This window comes from Clinocottus analis, unplaced genomic scaffold (assembly GCF_023055335.1).
Source record: "Clinocottus analis isolate CAN_PGR_092001 unplaced genomic scaffold, fCliAna1.0.p SCAF_7, whole genome shotgun sequence".
In the NCBI taxonomy this organism is placed as follows: Eukaryota; Metazoa; Chordata; class Actinopteri; order Perciformes; family Cottidae; genus Clinocottus; species Clinocottus analis.
The window spans coordinates 16,199,060-16,221,603 of record NW_027176229.1 but is presented as its reverse complement, the minus strand read 5'-3'; the positions used below and the strand labels follow the sequence as shown (position 1 = coordinate 16,221,603).

Genomic DNA, 22,544 nt, shown 5'->3' with positions numbered 1-22,544 from the left:
TGAACTTCAACACTTTTGTTTGTGAAACATTTGAAAATGTGCCAAGAAATTCTACAAAGGCATTTAATCTTTATGATATGTGTCAGTTACAAAAAGGCTGAAAAAAAGACCAGCTATTTCCATATAGACATCAGCTTTTCAACTTCAATCTAAATATGAATCAGTGTTCCCATCGATCAACAACTTTCACATTTAAGTGTATATTGTATGAGTGAGAACAACGATTGTATGTGTGAGGAAAACTCACCACCTGAGTCAAAACATGAGCAGGAGGGGTCGGTAGCATCGGTGCACCAGAGTGTGCGTTTCTTTGGGCCACGAGTCCAGTTCTGCCTGCAGGACTGAGCTGTCAGGTAGATCAGGTGGTGAAAGGATGGAGGAATAACACAGAGTGACAGACTGAGAGGAGCCGGGCTGGACCCCCCCAAAGCTCCCGTCATAGTATCAGAACAAACAAAATCCACATGTCCTGTGTTCTGTAAATGAACATGAGATGTAATGCCTTCTCCCAAACTCTGAGTCCTAATTAATGTTGAGACCTGTAGTCATAGAACATAACACTCGACCAAACAACAATTAGACCTTTTCAGACATCCAGGAGTAATTATGTAAAATGTTCATTTCATGTAAAACACAGTTAATGTGTCCTTGACACAGACGAAGGAAGCAATCCTGCTTTATTGTGACAATTGCTGAAGCATCCTCTTCAACCCAGGATCCCCTCGCCGGGATGACTCACACCTTGCAGTGGCTTTAGATAATGTGAGGTAATAGCATATTGTGTTAAATGCCATACCAGGACTTCTGCCTAAGAAAATAACACACAAGAGCTCTTCTCCAGTTTGCCTTCGCTTCCTCGTCAATGAGAGAACCAGTGTGTTTATGTATGTGTGTTTGCAGTTCAATGCTCGCAATTATCAACAGCCTGTATTAAAGTAAAGAGCAGGAATACTGACTCATGTGTGAATGGATGCTGTCCCATTTCAGCAGATGATCATAAAAGAAGAGTTGTGCTCTGAATACAATAGAGATGAGGTTTTACAACGAGGCCCACAGAAAACAGTTCAAAACTAAATCAAATGTTGCATTTTAAAAATGGCAGCGCTGTCATGTCCATGTCTGTTTGTCCGTCAGAGACGGCCAGCATGCACAAGTCCATGTGTGATTAGACTCGACGTGCTCTAACAGGCACCAGGGCATGCGGGAGAGGCTCCTGTCAGTCTGATGTTCTTCTGCCCATATGTGGCAATGCAGATTGACAGGAGTGTATATTAGAGAAGGCCAGTGCTATATGGTTTGTTGTTATGTTTTTATGCTTTTGACCCTCAAGGGCCACCACACCTCGGCTGAGCAACCATGGTCTTTACCCCCCAGCTGATTGTTTACAGTTCGCTGTCCTCGCTCTGGCAACGAGAAGACATGTTGAATCTGAAGGAATCTGAGTTCTATCTATCTATCTATCTATCTATCTATCTATCTATCTATCTATCTATCTATCTATCTATCTATCTATCTATCTATCTGTCTATCTGTCTATCTATCTATCTATCTATCTATCTATCTATCTGTCTATCTGTCTGTCTATCTATCCGTCTATCCATCTATTTTGAAGGCCTTGTATCTCCATCAATCTCCATCATAGAAAATGTTTTCCAGCTTCAGTTATAAATGCATACACCAGGTCAGACAGTCTGGCGGCCACTTGGCTTTCATAGTAAGTGACAATTTGATGGTGGCGCTGGATCCTTCTATCTTTGTGTCATATCCATTTCCCAGCGTAACTTCATTTGATGCACTCTCTCTCTCTCCTGTGTGACTGCTGGTCTCTGAATATCCAGTTTGCAGCCTTTTCAGAGTGCTTAGTGCTAAAAGCTGTGGATTTGATTACAAAGAATTTTTATTAGGTTTTTCCTAATGAGTGCAGTTAAGCTGCTGCGATTCTCTTCTGCTGCATTCCCTAAACTATATTAATATGGGATCAGGAAGCCAAGAAGGCTCAAGGTGCTATTTCTAGCTCTCAAACTTTTGTGAGTTCAAATTGACGGCCTGCTTTGTGGTTTCAACAGGACCATTCTTTTTTTTTATTTTAAATTTTAATTTTTTTACCAATTTACAGTTTTTTCTAATTGGCTTTGTCTACATTTTTGGATGATAATCCTGAGAATGAGAGGTTCAAATGTATTGTTACGACAGATTTCAATTCCTCATTCATTTAAGCAAATTGCACAACTTTTTCTTTCATATATGCTAATGAGGAAATACATTTTCATTTGAATAAGAACCACTATCACATATCTTGCTGTTCAAAACTGAAGAGTTGATTCTCAGTGAAGTTGTCTTGAGAACTTCTTTCATCATTTGAGCCATCACATGCAAAATAAGCCAATCAGTCATCTAACATGTCAGGTCAAACATTATTATATGGCAATTTGTTGTTTTTTATTGAACTTTTTATTGCTGGAGTTGTTTGTTGGATTTTTCTGCAGTACATGAAACACATTGCGACACAAATACATTTACTCGATACAAATGTCCATAAACATTTTTCTGTATATTGCACAGGAAACTTTTAACCATTTAAAAAGCTCATCCCATCACTGTACAGTCAGTATAATACATATTTACAGGATTGAATGCTGTGGTAAAAAAAACAAAAAAAAACTTACACTATGACAAAACAACTTTCATCTTGGTGGCATTGGCCAATTGAAACAATAACTCGATTGAGGAGGAGCACTATTTTGCAGACATGCAATAGAGTTGTAACGTCATGAAACAATAATGAGAACGTCAAGACAAAAGATGAGCCAAAGATATTGATAAAAACGGTATTCTACAAGTAATAATAAACTCACAATTGTATTGTGAAAATCAAACTGAGCAGTTAAAAGCTCGGGATCTTGTAGAAAACATTTTTTTTACAGAACATTGGTCACTGTTTTTCAAATATTGTTGGAATTTCAAAACTTAAGTTGACTTAAATATCTCATTTGACATCTAAAAGGCCCTGACACTTGATAATTAATTATATATGCAAAGCCTCTTGTTAAATACTGGAAAGTCCAATTCAATCATCTGGTGCATGCTGTGCATGTGTGAGTGGCGACATTTAAGTTGTTGTTTTTTTTCGCACAAGGTGACCATGGTGAACACATCCATGTCTTTAAAGGAGCACGATCACGCCCTGTTACTTCTTCAAACCCACCGTATTGATCAGCAACAACACTTGCGGGTCCGCAAGAAAAAAAACAAAAAAAAAACTCCTTCCATGATCTGCCTCCTCTCACAGGTAGCCCAAGTGTCCGCTGCAGCTCCACCCACTCCACCCACTCCTCCCTCTCACGAGCACAGGAGAGAGATCCTCTCTGTGGAGCTGCTCCTCTGACTGACTTTTCACAGTCCGATGCCCCGACAGGACTCTGCAGTCATGGCCGGCAGTCTGACCCGCCAAGGCTCCCCGAATCCCGGATACAGCTCCAACAACGCGGTGCCGGTGCCGGCCATCACACAGACCGGGGACAAGTCCAGGGACAAATGGAGCAAAAAGATGGATTTTCTCTTGTCTGTCATTGGTTTTGCGGTGGACTTGGGAAATGTTTGGAGATTTCCGTACGTATGTTATCAAAACGGTGGCGGTAAGTGGTTTAGATCTTTTAAACCGTCGCCATTCGGCTTCATTTCATAAGTTATTTGTGTGAGGTGACATCTTATCCTATAAACTTTTTTATTTTCTTCAAATCATTGACATCTCCGAATTTCCACTCAAATGTAGAAACTGTCCATGGTGCTGAAGGGCGAATCTGGAGCCAAAACATGAGTAAAAAGTTGTTACACTTTTCCCATGAGATAGCCTGTAGCTACTGTTCTTTTATCACTTTTTCATTTTGTTGTTTACAAAACAGAAGCTTCAAGCGTTTTACACAGAAATATTGTCTGTCTGATTTTATTGAATCTTGTTTTTCTTCTCATATCGCACAGATGGTTTAGTGATTTACATAGTGTTTTGCTTAATGTTGAACAACTAAGGCTTACATTGCAAGAACACAAGTTTATTCTTTAGTTGAAAGGCACCTTTCAACAAAACAATTCAAAGTACTGAACATAAGACATTAAAAGGCATTACGACAAGACAATGTGAATTATTTAGAAAAGAAAAACGCATAAATTGAAGATTGTGTATACATTTTATTTTATAATTTTGTGTTTGTGAATATACAGCAAATCTGTCCAAAGTGTTTTTGTCATATCGCTCTAATGTTAGGCTCTTGTTCCTGGTTGGATCAAACAAATATTTAGATGATTGTAAATCTCCTTTAGAGCTGAAATATGAAATATAAAAAGAAATATGAAAAAGTCTAATTTTCACATTGTTGTTAATTTGTAATTTATTATTTGGATTCAAGCCCTCATGATTTAATGAATGTCCTCAAATGTTTTCATGACCTGCGTGAAAAAGCCTGACATTACATGTTCCCTCATCTCTGTGCAGGTGCTTTCCTTATTCCTTACATTTTGATGGCCATCTTTGGTGGTGTGCCACTCTTTTACATGGAGTTGGCACTGGGCCAGTTTCACAGAACCGGAGCGATATCCATATGGAAACACATCTGTCCCATATTCAAAGGTATAGTTTCACACTGCAGATATTCAGATTGTTCAGAGAGCCGGTGAGTCCTTTTGGACATTTCACAGGTGTCTCTCTCCTCTCCCTCCGCTCTTTCAGGTCTAGGATATAGCATTTGTATCATTGCCCTGTATGTGTCCTTCTACTACAACACCATCATCGCCTGGGCCCTGTTCTACTTCTACTCCTCTTTCTCCACCATCCTGCCTTGGACAAACTGTGATAATGTGTGGAACACCCCCGACTGCACCAACTATTTCGGTGTTGACAACGTCACCTGGACGAATTCCTCCAGGTCTCCCGCAGAGGAATTTTACACGTAAGTTTATGTAAGTGTGAGTTACAGAAACCACATGTATAAATAGCTTTACAGTGACGCTCCACACCAATATGGTCGGTCGCGCACGCTGAAACTACAATGACGTGTTTTAATCATCGCAGGAGGAATGTTCTGGAGATCCACAAGTCGTCAGGGCTGAAAAACGTTGGGGGTGTTCGCTGGCAGTTGATGCTCTGCCTTTTCCTCATCTTCACCATCGTGTACTTCAGCCTCTGGAAGGGCGTGAAGACTTCAGGGAAGGTGACACGTTGGCGTTGCTTAAACATCACAATAACGCACAAGATGAATGTGGATCTTCTGCGTCACGTATCCACGATCTCTGTTTCTCGTCCCGATTGATCTTTTCTCCCACAGGTAGTGTGGGTGACCGCTACCTTCCCCTATATTGTGCTTTTCATCCTGCTAATCCGAGGCGCCACTCTGCCAGGAGCCTGGAGAGGAGTGGTGTTTTACCTGAAACCCCAGTGGGGGAAGCTGCTGGAGACCAGTGTGAGTTGAACAAAGTTGGTCAGTCCCCTGTTTTCTTCTGAAAAGGAGACAATTCAGTCATCTGGAACAGGAAAAACATGGCCATGTCTCATATGTTTGCTCCTTTGAGAATCCTATTTTATACTCTTAATTTCATTATCTAAAAAGATACTTGTGTTGTTTGTCCAGCATTTCGCTTAGAGATTGTTTACCCAGAAGTGCATATTTAAGCTAAATATAATATGAATTATATACGCAATTCACTGTGTATAACTTTGATACAAGATCATCCGACTACGATGTGTTTCACCCCTGTACTGCCAACATTTAGGAGTTTCTGATTTACCTTGCTGGACTGGTGTCATGAAGTAACACATCTGGGTCTTACGAGCATGGGAGGCAGTAGTTTATATATTCCTTCATTAATTTCTACGCATAATCCCTGGATAATCTGCCGATATGTTTCATAGATCTATGAAACATCCTCATTTTCCTCTGTAGCTCGCTGTGGTTGTCTGCTAAACATGTGTGAGTGCTGTGGTTGGAAAGGAATATGGATGAGACGAAATGAGATGCATAAATAAGCCACAGAGCAGGATAATAAGATGCATAATTAGTTTAGATTTTCTACCCATTAACAAAGGCCTCGCTTTCTGTCTCACTCGCCAATATCCAACGCTTCGCTCTTCTTTTTAAAGCCGAACGCGTGCTTCCCTTTAGATCTCCCTGCATACAGCTGTTGCGGCAACTAGATTTTTATATGACTAAATCAACACCTCCTCTGCTTGGTAAATTATACTGAGTGATCAGAACACAAAAATACAAAGACATTAACCTTATTTGGAGGGTGACATTAAAGGTAAGACCTGGTTCTGAGAAAGACAGTCTGTTTATGCTGTTAAATGCCCCGAGTAACCCAAAGCATCCCAGAATGTTAAGTCTCAGTGTAATGTCTCTTTCTGTCACTCTTATTGTTATTTCTAGGTGTGGGTGGACGCTGCTGCGCAGATATTCTTCTCTCTGGGGCCCGGGTTCGGGGTGCTCCTGGCTCTCTCTAGCTACAACCCTTTCACAAATAACTGCTATCGGTAAGAGCTGAATTTTAGACCGACGACACGCTGAGTCATTTGAACCTACATTTGTGTCTTGAACACCTGTTGAATTTAAGGGTTGGGTTTATTGCATTTAGTGCACAGTATTAGGTCAGGACTCTAAGAGAAGCTGCGGGATTTATTGCTCATGCATTAAATAAGACGGTGTGGTCGAGACAATGCTACTAGGCAGGAGTGGTGAATTCTACATGGTGAGGATAAATGCCAATCTGTACACAGGAGAATCAATTAAACTGTACAGAATGACTGATAGTGTGTGTGGCTGATGTGATTAGTGGAGCAGAGGTGTGAGGAAACAGTACAGTCATACAGATCATGAAACTGGATACTGCCGCCTTTTGACCCATCAAATGTACTATAAACACAAAATTATGATGCGTCACTCCTCAGTGTGATAATGATGTTTTTAAATTGTTCTGAGCTCCAGATATTTATTGGTTTGCCATAATTTTTTTTTACTTTGAGTCTTCTTTTTTAATATTAGAAAAATATACTTTTCAGTACCTCACACACAGCCAAATCTGGCTCAAAGCACAAGTTTTCTATAACCTTAACCCTAATACTGGCAGGAAATATACTTTTGGAGTGTGAGTTTCAAAAGATGTTAATTTAGTTATTTTATATGACTAATTCTGTGGAGGTCGCCTGGAGAGGGAATATTTTCCATTTCTGCCCGTTGACACTTGGTTATCACTCCAGATTCACGTTTGACAGACATTTTCCATCGCTGGTGAACACACAACATACAATGAGGTATTCTTCATTGGTATTGTTGTTAGAGTCAATGGTCGCTAGCGAGGAGTGACCTTATGTGTCGGACACAAAGCTGAAGAGAAAAGGAGCCCATTAAAGAAAGGTCAGAAGGATCAGCAAAGCATTGAACAGCTTCCACCTCAGACAGCAATACTTTGTAAAAGTGTCTCTGATAGAAATACAAAAATTAGGTTTTCTGATTGACAATTATTATGCCACATTTCCCTGAACAGGTTTGAATTTCTTCTTCAACAGTGACGCCATAGTGACGAGTGTGGTGAACTGTCTGACCAGCTTTGTGTCAGGGTTCGTGATCTTCACGGTGCTGGGCTACATGGCGGAGATTAGGAAGGTGGAGGTGGAGGATGTAGCGAAAGACAAAGGTCAGTGAATTCATTTTTACAATGAGCACTTTGAAATTTATATTAAAAAAAAAAAATCCAATAATAAATCAAACACTGACCCTGCTCTCTTTCTGTTCACTACGTTCATGCGACCAGGACCAAGTTTACTTTTCATCACTTACCCAGAAGCCATTGCAAACATGATGGGCTCAACCTTTTTTGCAATTATCTTTTTTGTGATGATGATCATGCTGGGACTGGACAGCACGGTATGCACTGTGAACGCTGACGTACATGGTGGTCACTTTATGTCTCACTGAAAGCTATTCAGCTGCTGTATTGGTGATAATTTGACTGACTTGTATGTCTCTTTCAAAGGTTCATGCATATATAAATCTATAGAAGCTTCAATATAATACAACAACAAACTTATTGTGTGTTTCAGTTTGGTGGGCTGGAGGCCATCATCACTGCTGTGTTGGATGAATATCCAGAGCAGTTCTCTCAAAGACGTGAACTTTTTGTTCTGGGCTTAGTAATTGTCTGCTTTTTGGGCTCTCTAAGTACCCTTACAAATGTAAGTTCTTCACATTCTAAATTAGTTTAACCAATGAGAACAAACAACCTCTTATTAGATCAGATAATTCACTTAAATCACATTTGTTGCAATGTTTTGCTTGTTCTGGACACATTTTAGTGAATTAAAACCTGACATCTGCAGTCTGGTGATGAATTGTGTCACTAGTCAGTGTACGTGTCATTGACAGGGTGGTGCCTACGTGGTAAAGCTGCTGGAGGAATTTGGAGTAGGATGCTCCATCATAGCTGTCGGTTTCCTTGAGGCCATCGCAGTTTCCTGGTTCTACGGTAAACAAGAGATTATTATCAATTTTACTGGCTTTCAGTTCCTTCATTGTTTGCATGTGAAAAGCAAATCTTGTGTTGATTTTGTTGCTTTCAGGTATCAAAAGATTTAGTCATGATATTCAGTCCATGTTGGGCAAGTCTCCAGGATTATTCTGGCAGGTGTGCTGGGTTGCCATCAGTCCAGCATTTTTAGCGGTAAGATTTTAAATATTCTGATCTTTACAACAAGTGGAGCTAAATGTCTGCAATGCTAACATTTAGGATAAATATATAGCACAGGATAAGACATAGTTTCCTTTGATACGATTAAATAAGTGTTTTCTATTTCAGCCAACGGGCTGAAGTGGACCAGGACAAAACAAGTTCTGATTAACCGATAATGCCCTTTTGCAACCCAACATGTGAACCTCCTCTCTAGCTATAGAAAATATCCTCCTCAAAACCTTCTCTCCAACATATACATGTGTCTGTGCAAATATAAATGAACCTCCTCGACATCTACTTTGATCTCCTCTCTCGTATTAGCATCCATCTCTCTGGTTGTCTTTCTGTTGACATTTTGAATGATGACACTATCAAGACTCCCTTTCTATGTTTATTTTATAATATGGAAGTGCGAGAGATGTATTACCCTTCCTCAATATCTTTTTATATATAAGAATATAAAAGTTTCATTTACATATGGAAATTTAAATATGCTGTATCCCGACTCCTCTCAGTATATCATAGTGAGCTCTCTGCTGAAAGCGCCGCCCCTCACGCTGTTCGACTACAAGTACCCTGACTGGAGCATCATAGTGGGATACTTCATCGGCCTCTCATCCTTCATGTGGATCCCCATCTACATGGTCTACAAGCTGGTGTGGACCCCTGGATCTCTCAAACAGGTCAGTGAGTGGAGGCAGGAGGGAAAAAAAAGTGTGCAAAATGCTGAAAACATGAACTGTCTGACACGTCTTGCTTTAAATGACCTTCTAACTGTCTGGTTTTCCACAGAGGTTGGCCGTGTGTCTCAGACCAGAGAGGACACTACCAGACATCCACCCTGACAGCCTCAACATGGCTACTCTGCCGTAGAAAGATAAACACCGTAACACATGAAAAATATCCCTGCCTGTAGCTTCTGTTGAAACAATTCGACTTAAGTTATTAATTGTGACCAAACCGGAACATTATCTGACATTGTGACTGTTACCTGCTGATGATGTCTAGTCAAACTTTACTGCACACGTACACTCTGTAAAATGGTTAATGCTCCTAAATTTGAAATTCCAAGAGGAACTCATGTCTTACTGTGTGTGTTCAGATCTACAGTTTGAAGCTTCACATGTTGCCATTTTCAAGTTTAGCATTTGTAGGAGTCGGTAGCGGTTACCTAAACGTAATGGTCTGTTTTCCCCCTCAATCAGCTTTCTTTCTGTCACAAGGACAATATGCCAAGGAAAATAAATGTAACTTTCTATATGTGACGTTCAGCATATCTTTTCTATGGACTGGGGCTGTTTTTCCTCGTTAAGTTCTATATTTTCTGTTGTATGTGAAAGCTAGATGAAACAATGGAAACACAGTGTTGCACTTGTTGTGAGGTCAACACATTTTTTTTGCCTCTAGAATAATCATGGCAGCTGTGTTTTGCATGTAGTTTCACGTAATGTATAAAACTTTACTCTGTGGACAACATATTGTCCGTATGTCAGCTAATGTTTTTCACACCAAGTGTTACCAGCTCTGCTGTATTGTTGTGTGGCAATTTGAAAATATATTGTGTGTGGTTTGTATTGGACTTAAGTCTAAACACCTGTTTTGTTTTTGCTGGACAGAGAGAGGTGAGAGATTAAATGGGACCAAAACTTAACACAAAGGTCCCAGTAGTTATTAAATACATTGCTTCTATAGCTGCTGGATACGTCTGCTAAAAAAAAAATCAGTTTTTCCCTACAAGTGTTTGTAATGGAGTTACCTGAGACTCTCAGACAAAAAACATCAGTTCATTGTCAGAAAGATATCTTTTTAAAACTTAGAATCTGGTGCATTGTTTTAGTATTGGCATTATAAAGTAGAGCCTATATGTCCCGTCAGGAGATATAGTACAATATGTACAGTGAGTGACAACTGTAAGTATATTTTGGTTCTTCATATTCAAAATGAATATATTTAAATTATCTGATGCCTTTATTTAACTCAAGATTGACTATTTTGCCTTAATCTGCATAACTATTACACTGTTTGTACAAACATTGTAAAGGTTGCAATGCTATTGTGTCTCTCCAATGTTTTCACTCAAATTTAAGAGTGTTCAAGTGTTAGTTTTTTTTCTTGCTGACACACGGCTCATATTACTTGTGTCTCAACTTATTTAAAAGTGCTTTATCCTTTCTTTATATTTAGAGAGTAATGTAATGACCAAATTGATGATTGTTGTGTAATTTCAGTCCTTTTCAACTTGTTTTATGTACTAATCAGATGTGTATAAATGAATTATAGTATTCATGACATATTTAATTGTTGTGTTTATCTTCATTCCTAGTGGTTAAATATGAATATGAACAAACAAACCAAAAATCAGACAACATGAAGTTAAATTCCACTATCTATAGAGCACAAACTGCATTTTTGGTATTGTAAACATGTGCTGTAGCAGACTACATAAAAAAAATGTGTTCTCATAATCTCCATATGGTGATCCTCATGTCTTTGTCATGGCTGTCGGCTGGTGCTGCTCACCTCTATTAGATATTCTAATTAACAAGCTAATTTGCAATATCCAGAATCCATCAACATATAAGGAAATAGAGGAGCCTCTACCTTCAAACACACACGCGCCCGACTGCATCATGTCTTTACTTATTCAACTGATTTTTATTCCGAGGTAAACCAGGCCCGATCACTTCCACGACGACAAATATGAACGCGTACAAGAGTAGAAAGTGTTTTGCAGCATTTGATTCCCCATCGAGCTGCTGGTTGATGGACGTGCAGATCAAAGCACTTTTGTTTTACTGACTGCCATTGAAGTAGAGAACAGGCGAGTCGGAGACACATAAAAGAGACACTGCTAAATAGAACCTTCTCAACCTAACATGGACAGCTCAACAAACCGTATTTTAAAGGAAGAATTACTGATACTGTATGTTGCAGTGTATCCATCCTGACAAAACACAGGACAGAAGCAGCGTGCAGAGGGGCTAACAAGGGGAATTCAAGGTTTTATACAGTTCAGTATGTAATACTGAAGCGTTCATAAATGCCAGGAGAACATGGTATATCCTGTATATATTTATATATGAATACATGTATGTGTTTGTTAGTGTGTGTTTGTGTGTGTGTGTGTGTGTATAAAATGGCATACAGTGCAATAAAAAAAGATGATCATTTCTTACAACATGCAACATGGAGTTTTATCGGCCTATCAAACCTTTAAATTAGCACTCTTTGTCATCAACCATGAATTATTATTAAAGCCGTCAGTTAGAAATAAAACTAACAGCTCAGAGCAGTGCTTTGAGCTGAGACTGTTGAGTCTTGGAAAGCTGATTTATTGTGTTAATAAATGACTCCAGTGTGTATCTAGTAGATGAATCAATGGGAAACGATCATTTGAGGGGTAATATGTAATGACAGGATCACATCAAGTGTAACTCTGTGAGTAATGCTCTCATACATGTGCTGTCATGGCAATGTTCAAATCAATTAATAAACATACAAATAAAAGAACACAGTTAGAGGTTTCTTGTAGTTTGTAACAACAAAAACAACCTTAATAAATTACCTTATTAAGCTATCTTATGTGATCTTAAGACATCAAGTGTACATTCTTGATTTAGTTCACCGCATTAAAAACAGTTTAATTTAGTTTAAGTGGCCGCGGATCTGCGATTAAAACATGATCTTTGAGTTCATGCTGTAAGAAAATGTTTTCTTGTTTTGATTAATTTATCTTGGAAGCCTCTTCATTAAAATCCAGGCCATCGTGAGTGAAGTTTCCTAAGATTCATTAAGCTTCTCTGGCATATAATTAAGAGCCATTAGTGTTGCTGTGGTGTGCGCTCTTACGTTGTATAGAAGATGAAGGTAAAGGCCATATTCATCAGTCATGCTGCAAAATTATGTAAGGATATAACCGCAAGGAGCCTGACCTTTATATCTATTTTTCATTGCTCTTTGACATTTCAGAAATGGGTAAATGTGATGGAGGCCCTAACACTTGTTTGATGGTTAACAGTGAGGGAAGAGATTTTAAACACTTTGTATTTTCACAGTCAAACAACCTGGACACACCTGCAGCGTTCAGTCCATTGGAAGCGTCAAGACAGTGTAATTATTAACTTGTTGAAAAGATTAATCAATTGTTGATTGTCAGAAAAATAACACTGACAAATTGGACAAGTCATTTCAAAACAATCAAAGAAATCCGCTGGTTGAAGCTTCTCAATTGAGAATATTCCAGTTGTATTAGTATGCTATTATAATAAACTCAAAATATGTGGGTTTTCAAATACTGGTTGGACAAAACAAGCAGTTTTTAAGACGTCAGTTTGAGTTCTGAAAAACTGTGATGAGCATTTTGCGTCCTTTAGATTCAACAATTAATTAGGAACATAATCTGCAGGTTAATCAATTATACATTACATAGACATCAGTTGCAGCCCTACAACCATCAATCAAATATGAGCTACAGTTAACGATTATTTTTTATTATTGTTTAATCTGCCCATTGTTTTCTCTTTTTTTAGGTCACAATCTACATTTTAAAACCTTCACATTATTTAATTTTAAGCTGAAACCTTCAAATGGTTTAATTTTAAGATGAAACCTTCAAATTGCCATTTTCCACTGAACACACAACTACTATAATGGGCTTAGAAACCCTGCAAATATTCACATTTGAGAAGTTGGAACCAGGGATTCTTTTTGCCACTTTACTCACCTGGTTCAACGTTCTTCATTAGCTCCCTAATGTACCGCTTCATTTCTTTTATTATTTGCCAGATTGTCTTAGAGCCTGGTGCCAGAATGTCTGATCTCGGTCTCATCTAGCTTTTTCAGCTAGTCTATTTAATTTGAGGTTTGCCTCTGCCGTTTAGTGTGCGCCTGCTTTGTATTGTCTATTTTCAGTAAATAATCTTCACTGCAGTCCAGTTTCTAATTTAAATTAAATTATCTAACTTTAACGCAGCAAAGACACACAAATGTAAAAAGACAACATTTTCATAATTTATAAAGCACATAATTCATAGTAATGTTTTATTCATCTGTATTTACTTTTTTTTTTTACTTTTTGGCGATGTCGAGGAAATCGCTGACTAGTCAAATGAAGTGTTTCCAAAAAAAAAGCATTTAATTAATTGATCTCCTGTCAAAGAAGTTGTCAATTAACGTTCTGTCAATCGAATAATCGATTGATCAACAAGGGCCAATAGTGGCTTTGACAGTGAACAAATAACCGACGGCTTTAGGACCCAGAACCGACAGCCGAAGAAGAAACGCATCACCATCACAATCACAATCCCCACCATCACCATCACCATCCTCATCCTCCAGCCTCCACCGCTACGATGCCGCGTGTCATCCCACAAACACTAATAATGTGTCTCGGCGTGTTAGTTCACGGACAACCGGAGGACTCCAAACTGCACGAGAGAGCGTACGTCGTCCTCCAGAAGCAGAACTTAGGTGAGGCTTCACGCGCGACCAGCGGTGACGTCAGGCCCGGCATGATGCCGCGCGCTGCCTTCCGTGAGGCGTTCACGCACCTCAAATGTCTTTGGCCGTGTGTCTGACGTTACTGCCGGCTGCTGTGTTCTCGTGCTCACAGTCGCGCTGGGGAGCGTCCTCGCAGTGCTGCTGGTGCTGATGATCGTCATGGCTGTCTGTGTCTACAAGCCGCTGTCCCGTCGCTGAAACTGGTCCCAGACCTGGAGGAGATAAAGCCAGTGAGGCAGACGCGGAGTCTCCTGCTGACGGGGAAGCTCCGCCATCGCAGCGACCTGGAAACACTCCGGCTGCACAGTGACCCATCATCTACTGGGGTTTCGTTTGTCATGAAATCAGGTTATTGGAGAGTAACTGTATGTTTGCATGCGTCACACTCTTTCACTCCTGCCTCGTTTGATATGCTGTCATTTCTTTATTGATTTGGGGACATGGGTGTAATGAAAATGATCCAATAATCTAGGCTAGATATGACATTTTATTTATTTATTTGGACTTGCTGTTAATATGTGTAGTTTGTTATCTTTTACCGCCAAGTATGACTATTTAAGGGACATTTGGTCCAAAAGCCTGGAGTTTTTCAAAGTTAAGTGAATATAAAAGTATTTCTTATTATAAAATGAGTGGTCATTGCTTAGTTCTACATCAATTAAACCTATTTTGTCAGATGTATTTCTCTAAATATGGAAAACTGCACATCACATCTCTGAAATCAATTTGCTTGTGTGGCACAAACAGACTTTAAATCTCATAGTTGTAAATAAGTACATTTTGTTGAACCTTCTCTTCAAAAAATATTGAAAGGTGGAGTGCTGCAAACATTTAACAGTTAGTTCATCGAACAAACAAAAATACACAATACAATTAGAATGCGGACGTAATCAGTATATCGGTTTAGAAACTGGCTCCCAATCTAAAACTATCATGTTAACAACATTGAGCCTATTTGTATTGTTAGCAGTTAACTGCTAGCCAAACATGAAATCTATCCAGTGCAGATAAATCATGTCAAAACCATGTTATCCTCAAGCGCTCAACTCTTAACCTGACGATAACGACTGCAATAAATATGAAGAAATCAAACTAATTACGGTCGAAAAGCATCGGTGGTTGTGCATTTTGTTACCAGCTGTGGTTTTGTAAATAAAGCACATGAACAAAATCACATTTAGTCTTCATGGAAATAAAGTGCTTTTATTTTAGAACATTTTCTTAAAATTTAAAACATTAAAAAACAACTTTGCGGGTGGGACAATGCATTAAATTAACCAACGCTAGCCTTTTTAAAGTTGATGGTTCAGCAGTTTGGAAACTGGAGCATTATATAATAATTAGTCCTGCAGACAAAGCTACACAGAGAGACCTTTGATAAGTGGTTGTTGTCAGTGTAAGCCGCTATAGTGGTTAATGCATGTCACGCCGCATCACCCTGGTGTAAATGAAGCCACTTCATCTTGTTTTTAAGTTACAATATTGAAGGAAAAAAAGGTTTTGTTCAAAAGTTCAGTGGTACCAAATAAAATTGTCACCACCTCTTGCCTCCACCAAGTAGTTCCAGATTAAAGCAATCCCATGGCACATGCTGAAGTAACTAATCCTAAATATGGCAGACATGCTTGACCTTGAGAGTTTATGCTGTCTTTTCTTCTGCTGAGAGGTCAAGAGTTGTTCGTGGCTACAAAAAGCTCATCGTCTGACGTTACAAATGTGAATAATCTCTGCAGCATTGGTTGTGTGACTGCATTACAGATATAAGCCCACAGACAGACTGTTCTCTGCAATTTAGTTTTTTAACTGAGGTGCAGTTGCTCAGTGACCGTTAACAAAAATATGTTATTTTACAACGTTAACAAGCATCGGATTGAAAGTTTCTCTCACAGCAGCATGCCTCTGTTTACCCATCTGTAGAGCGTACATTCACAAAGAACGAGAAAATGCATTTCCTTATGAACTTTTGAGTCCACAAACTCAGCTGTCTGAATTCATATAGATATGCATGCGGGATACCATTTCGCACAAAAAAACAAACATTTGATACATTTACAAACTAATTCCGAAGCAAATGGAAAATGTGTAAAATTGGAACCCTGAGATTTCCGTTATTCAGTGAGCCGAAGGTCCTCAAAAAAGTGACTCTGTAGAAGTGACCACAGGATAGTGAACACACTCAGATCTGTCTCTTCAGGTCCACAGTACTATTAACTTTTTATTGTGCTAGGCTGTTTTCATTTAAGTAATCTAGAACACCAGGGATTGGTGCAACAGGTAGCATTAAAAATAAAAAAATAAAAGTGCTCTAGACCTTAAGTGCTACATTTGAGTGTCAGAACATGACGTCACCTTGATTTTGTTCATAGAACCATAACTACACAGATTTGGCCCCACTCTGGACAACATAGGGATCAACACACGTGGGATGCTGCTGTGATTCCGATTTTGATAGGAAATTAATATAACGCTGAACAGACCTGAAATTATATGAAAGAGTCCATGAATTGAGCTTTAGAATGGAAACACACTATGCTGAGATATAAATGTATAAAGGAGTACGCTCTTACCAAAAATACCTTTTGGAAAATATTGGATATCAGGAATCTGATATTGCCTTTGCAAGAATGATCTGCTACAGAAGGAAACCTGCAGTTGCATAGATGACTACAGTGGTTAGGAAGGACAATTGAGGTGTGGTGATTTCTTCTGGATCTGGAAAGGTTGCATTATTATTCCCTCTTATTCATTTTACTTCTCAGTGAGTGATAGCTGCAAGATCCTCTCCAGGTCCTCTTCCTCCTGCTTCCTCCTCTTGTCCTCTTCCTCTTGAGCTCGTGCAGAGAGCTCCATGGCCAGGCGGAGCTCTGAGTCAGCGGGGCTTGAGGCAGAGGGGGAGCTGACAGGGCTGGGGGTGTCTCCAAATTCCACTAGCACCCCCTCTGGGATACTCCTAGAATGACATTGACATCAGTAAGTGAGATCCACCTCTGGCTGCCCTGACACATACAAGAGGTGAACTGATACAGTGTCATCCAAGAACTGTTCCTTTTATCACATGTAATTATGCAACCCTGTGTTCCTACCTGTCACTCTGGCTACTGATTATTACATCAGTTGATTCCCCATCAGTATCATCCCAAACGCCCTCCTACAATGAGACAAAGCGCAGGGACATTTAAAGAATGCAGTGAGGAGAGCAAAGGAAAGTGATGACAACAGATCTGTACGTGTTGAGGTGTTTGCGAGAGAGCCGAGTGACGATGGAGCTGACCTGGCCCGGCGCGGTGCGAGTGTCGAGGAGGCTCTGATGGATGGCGTACTGCAAGAGCTCCTCGTCGTTGTTGGACATGGGTGTGTGTCGGCTGCCTCCTCTGCGACTATAACTGGCAGGCACCTCAAACACTGAAGGACAAACCTGAAACGGAGGCAGTGCTGGATGGATGAAAAAAGAAAAGAGGTTTAGGAATCACAAACAAGTGGCTATTTTAAACATGTAATGGTTAAACTGGCTGTACAGCGACCTGCAGCTTCTTCCTCTTCTCCGGAGGATGTTGGTGTGGCTGCTGGTGTTGCGTTCGCCTCCTCCTCAGTACTGCATTTATTGACATTACCAAATGTAATTCTGGCATTCAGCACATGGAACAGGGGAATCTCTGCAACATATGAAAGCACAACAGATTAGATAAAGAAAAGAAAAGGAGGGTGTGGGGGGAGTGAGACTAGGGTTTATCTTTACAAGCTTGATAGTAATGTCACATACCTAATTTAACAGGAAACCCAGGAGGAAACTTCAGGGTTACAAAGTCTCGTAGACGTGCAAAATGGGAGCTGGTTCGAGCCATGAGGTCGATAATGGGGGTTACCTGCTCCACCAGAGACAGGGGATGTTCCTCGCTCATCCACAATGTACCTTTGAACCTGGGTGAGACAATATTAAACAAAACGCAGTTGCAATACGCAGAGAACTTATTTTATTAATAAAAATAAAGTCCAGCAGTGGGGAATAAAGTATGATGTTTTTGTGGCCGTGAAATGTTTCCTTACTTCTGTGTTCGAATGCTCAGTTCAATGGGTCGGCCGATGTCTCTGTTCCCAAGGTCAAAGTCGGAATTAAAGTATTCCTCTGGAGTGATGGCAGTGGGATTGGTGGCAGTTGCATACTCAAGAGTCAGGTCCTATAAAGTTGAGCACTCGTATCAAAATCAGTAATCAGGTGAGAACAAAACAAATCACTTGAATGCAGATACAGAACGCGAGTCTTACCCCTTGTGCACTTATGTGCTGCTCCACAGTCCCAAGCAGAGACTCCAATACGTTTCTTTCACCTTCGGACAAAAAAGTTTGAATTCAGAACTCTGATTTAGTTTCTGTCTATTTTTGTTTATACAGTAATATATGTAGAATATTTTTCACCTACTTTTTATCCTAGCTTTCTCCTCGTCTGTAAGATGTTCGGTCCTCGTCCTGATTACCACATTTACATTGTTCACACTGAAAACCTGCGAAAACAACCAGCATCTTAACTCATATACTATTATCAGTGTGTTCCACAGTTTTAAGTGAAACAAATATTTAGTTGTAATGAAAAACATTTTTTTAACCCTGTTCACCTTTGCTTCAAATCCATTGACCATTTCAGTTTTGTCAGCTCTCCAGCCCCAAATCCCAGACTTGTTCCTGTGAGAAACAAAAACAAACAGTTTGTGAAAACTAGAGCATCATTACAAGCAAAGTCCAGCAATATATCATATGATAACACAGAGAATGCAACACAAGTCAAAATAATAATTAATAAGCTAAGTGGTATCACTGTTTACACAGTGAACTCACTCAGTGAGCAATGCCAGTGTGAGCATGCCATTAAAACTGTCACTTGACGGACCGAGGGAAGTTTAATCTGTGCATGTTGTGAGAAGAATCAGCAGAAAAAGATGCAATTCTTGCCTCTCAAAAGCAATGTCCTTTGTGTCCAAGTAGGTGTTGACAATAGAAGTGGTCAACCGTTTGGCCACTTCCTGCTCAGCTGGGTGCATTGACTCTAGCGTGACGTCCTCGATTTCTTGGGATATGTTGAAGCGTTCCGTTTCCACGACTTTATCATCATGGTTCACCTCCATCAACTCAGCACACGAATCTGTAAAAGTTCATGCAGGGATAGAGATATCATTTTACAAGAATAATACAAATCAGAGAGAACCCTTTTTTGTGCACCTACCTTCTCCTCGGAAGATGTAGCTTCTGCGGCCTCTCGTCCAAGTCATGTTTTCAAAGCCAAGAAGAGTGGAATCCACTCGCAGGCTGGCCCCACTTTTCCAAATGCGACAAACATCACTTGGACAAACCCGGGACAGAAGAGGGACTGTGAAGCAACAGCAATGAATGTCCCACACATGAAAAACATTGTCACTCAAAACTAAACCAAAGCAAACACCAAAAGACAGGTATTCAGTTTTTCTGCAAACCTCTTCACTAGCAACATATGTGCCCTGCAATTTAATTGCAGGGCACAACATTATAAAACATAGAGATACTTTATTTTGCATACTGAATGTTGATAACCAGCCTGTTTGCACCACATAAACATGTTACTATGCACACACATTCCACTTTCATGATATACATCTACGCATACAAAAAGGACTTACTCCAACTGGTGAATTCCCACTTCATTTCCATGTAGAAGTCTGGAGACTATGGAAGAAAAGATGGACAGCGCAATCATTTCCTTGCGAAAATTGTTTACAGATGGATGACAAGAACAACAGGAAAATGTATGAAGTAAAACCTCTCGGATCTTTGCCAGCAGCTCAGGCACTCCTCCCAGAGCAGTTGAGGCTTTGAGGTAGTCTCTGCGTTGAAGCACCAACTGAACCATCTCCGGATCTCCGGTGCTGACGGCCTCCTGCAGCACTACACATAGACAGACAATTACAAACTAACAAACCACTAAACCTTTTAAGTAGAGCATCTGTTCTTAGGAAGTGGCAACCATCCATTAGAAAACCTGAACAATGATGGCATTAACCGGGGAAAAAGCAATCTACTGCAGTCAGAGGGATGGACGTGTTTTTATCAGAAACCCCATTACAAGCAGATGATGTGGAGAATAATGTAAGAAGGGCTCTAAGTGATGGAACAACCCACTGAGTCTTGAAAAGCATTTCTTCAAGTGAATGAAACATTCATGGCATCACAGCAATCTGTATTTGTTATGTAGCCACTTTTGTGTGACTAACCTGTCCAATTCATGCTGTTTTCTTTAGTCACTTCAGCACTGTGTCTTAGAAGGACTCTCACTGACTCCAGGTGCCCGAGCGACACAGCCAGGTGGAGAGGTGTCCGGCCTCTGGGGTCCACGGCCTCAATTTCATTCTGTGAAATACAAGAAGAGACCCACACGTCAGTTTGCCCTGCACCTTGATGTGTATATTAATATCAGATTAGACAGCTAAATACTGCAGTACTTGTAATATTACTTCCCTTACAGGAGGGCCTTAGTATTATAACTCAGTCATAGGTATGTCTTCAATTTAGGTCATCACCACTGTTAATGATGTAGGACTGCAACAGTAAGTAGACCGACAAGACATCATGTCTGGTCCTCAAATGAGTCATGCTACTGAGGTAAATGTGTTTGTGATGAGCCAGTCACAAATATAACGACCGGTTCATAATAAACAAAATGAACTGTAATGGATTGCTGGGAGGGAAAACACAATAAGATCAGAGATACTTTTGAAACATGAGTAATACTTATAGTTCACTTGTGAGATTAGTCAGCTACATGTTTGACAGGAAATGACTAAGAAGACGAGAGACATAATCACCACTATATTTTTCATAATAATAATAATAATAACAACAACAATAATAATATAACATTCCTATTCTGTAAACTGTCTGCTAACACATCACACACATATACATATATTTGGCAAAGCGTTTCCTATCACATCTAGTCAGATTATAAACTGTTTTTGAGTAATCCAATAAATTCGAGTTAGAAGACTAAATTGACTGCAGGCAACTGGCTTTCGAGCTTAAACAACAACAACAACTTCCAAACCTGTTGATCGGTGAATCGCTGTGTAGACGTTGCAAACATCGTGTGTGTGCCACAGAGGAGCATCTGTAAACACGTCTGGCCTACTTTTACTGGATGGCTCCGGATGTTAACAGCTCACTCCAGGCTTTATTTAGCTAGCGAGCATCGGTTAAGGGTGAGATACATATTCTGTATTTTACCCACCTGAGGTATCGTAATCTGCTCCTCCAGCGTCCTGTAGTCGTTCTCCCACACGGCGGAGTGGAGGGGGAACTCCCTTCGAATGTCTTCGCTAACATTAGCCGTGGACATCTTTTTCCTCTCCGGAGCCGCTCAGTGCAACGTTAGCCAGCTTCTATTGACTGCAGCCATGGGACACACGGGTAGAGCTATACGCTACTTAGGAAAGAGTGTACGACACATATGACCCATGCCGGTAATATTGACAACAACAACGCCAAGGTGTCGAAAACGGCGTCCAACTTTTCACCAAGCCATCCTCAAAATAAAACTTTTGAACAAGGAAGTGCCAGGAGCAGGAACGTCACCGTAATAGCAGGGGTGTCCAATAAGGAGAGAGACTGACCATCTAATTTATGCTATCACCTCAAGGTCGCCCACCGTGCCATTTAAACGGAATTTATCTTATGTGAAATAACAGCTGCTTTTTTGTTTCATATATACACGACAGAAACAGAAAAAATGAAACAAGCGCCTTCAGAGTAAAGGAGTCGTCGGTTCCAGTTGGACGGAACCATTCAACGTGTCGGCATGGGGGTGTTCCAATATCCGACCAAAGGCAGGATTCGTGTATAATCGTTATTCCGTGTCCCTCTTTGAAACATTCAATATCGTATATAATTGAATTTAAATACATTTTCCCCATGCAAACACAAACAAAACTACCCATATAATATATTTGTTGTGGATTATAATCAGCGCTTTTACGTTTTCGTGAAGGACTTGAGAGGTTGAGGAGACTTTACTGCCTGAGTACCACAGTGTAGTAAAGGTACATTGCGACACTTCGTAATTATGTATTAATCACAGGTTATATAATATGACCCGTTTTAGTTTTCCCTATTAATGTATGCTTACCCAGTGACTGACGCTGATGTTGCTGATCTACAGATACATAGTTAGACTTTCGGTCTGTGGATTCAACCTGTCGGCACTCGTCACAGTTTGCCCTCAGTAAGGTCTAACAGGTTGTGGTCTGCGCAGACTAACAGCAAACTCAACCAAATAAACAAACTATGTGCTTTGGGTTTCATTCCAATTGTAGCTA

The 22,544-nt window shown here is 40.0% G+C and overlaps 2 protein-coding genes across 3 annotated transcripts; one reads left to right on the top strand and one right to left on the bottom strand.

The window, feature by feature from the left end:
* The first annotated feature begins 3,207 nt into the window (after window positions 1-3,207).
* Window positions 3,208-9,615, top strand: slc6a4b (solute carrier family 6 member 4b). Of its 2 annotated transcripts, XM_068605075.1 has the most exons (15): window positions 3,208-3,289; window positions 3,400-3,635; window positions 3,773-3,817; window positions 4,490-4,624; window positions 4,724-4,943; window positions 5,066-5,204; window positions 5,319-5,453; window positions 6,417-6,520; window positions 7,553-7,680; window positions 7,798-7,910; window positions 8,087-8,218; window positions 8,409-8,508; window positions 8,603-8,703; window positions 9,228-9,395; window positions 9,505-9,615. In XM_068605075.1, the coding sequence occupies exons 2-15, from the start codon at window positions 3,404-3,406 to the stop codon at window positions 9,583-9,585; spliced, it is 1,833 nt and encodes a 610-aa protein (XP_068461176.1). In that variant the 5' UTR covers window positions 3,208-3,289; window positions 3,400-3,403; the 3' UTR covers window positions 9,586-9,615. The 2 variants fall into 2 exon arrangements, with proteins under 2 accessions (XP_068461176.1, XP_068461177.1); XM_068605076.1 differs by lacking the exon at window positions 3,773-3,817 and having other exon boundaries at window positions 3,214-3,635.
* A 5,772-nt stretch (window positions 9,616-15,387) lies between these two features.
* Window positions 15,388-21,992, bottom strand: ankrd13a (ankyrin repeat domain 13A). The gene is made up of 15 exons (XM_068566587.1): window positions 21,461-21,992; window positions 20,448-20,583; window positions 19,997-20,121; window positions 19,857-19,902; window positions 19,427-19,570; window positions 19,156-19,345; window positions 18,822-18,888; window positions 18,629-18,710; window positions 18,475-18,536; window positions 18,256-18,386; window positions 17,972-18,129; window positions 17,733-17,864; window positions 17,483-17,643; window positions 17,295-17,359; window positions 15,388-17,161 (listed from the first exon to the last, which is right to left on the bottom strand). Exons 1-15 carry the CDS (start codon window positions 21,566-21,568, stop codon window positions 16,960-16,962), a joined length of 1,809 nt encoding a protein of 602 aa, XP_068422688.1. The 5' UTR covers window positions 21,569-21,992; the 3' UTR covers window positions 15,388-16,959.
* Window positions 21,993-22,544: the final 552 nt, after the last annotated feature.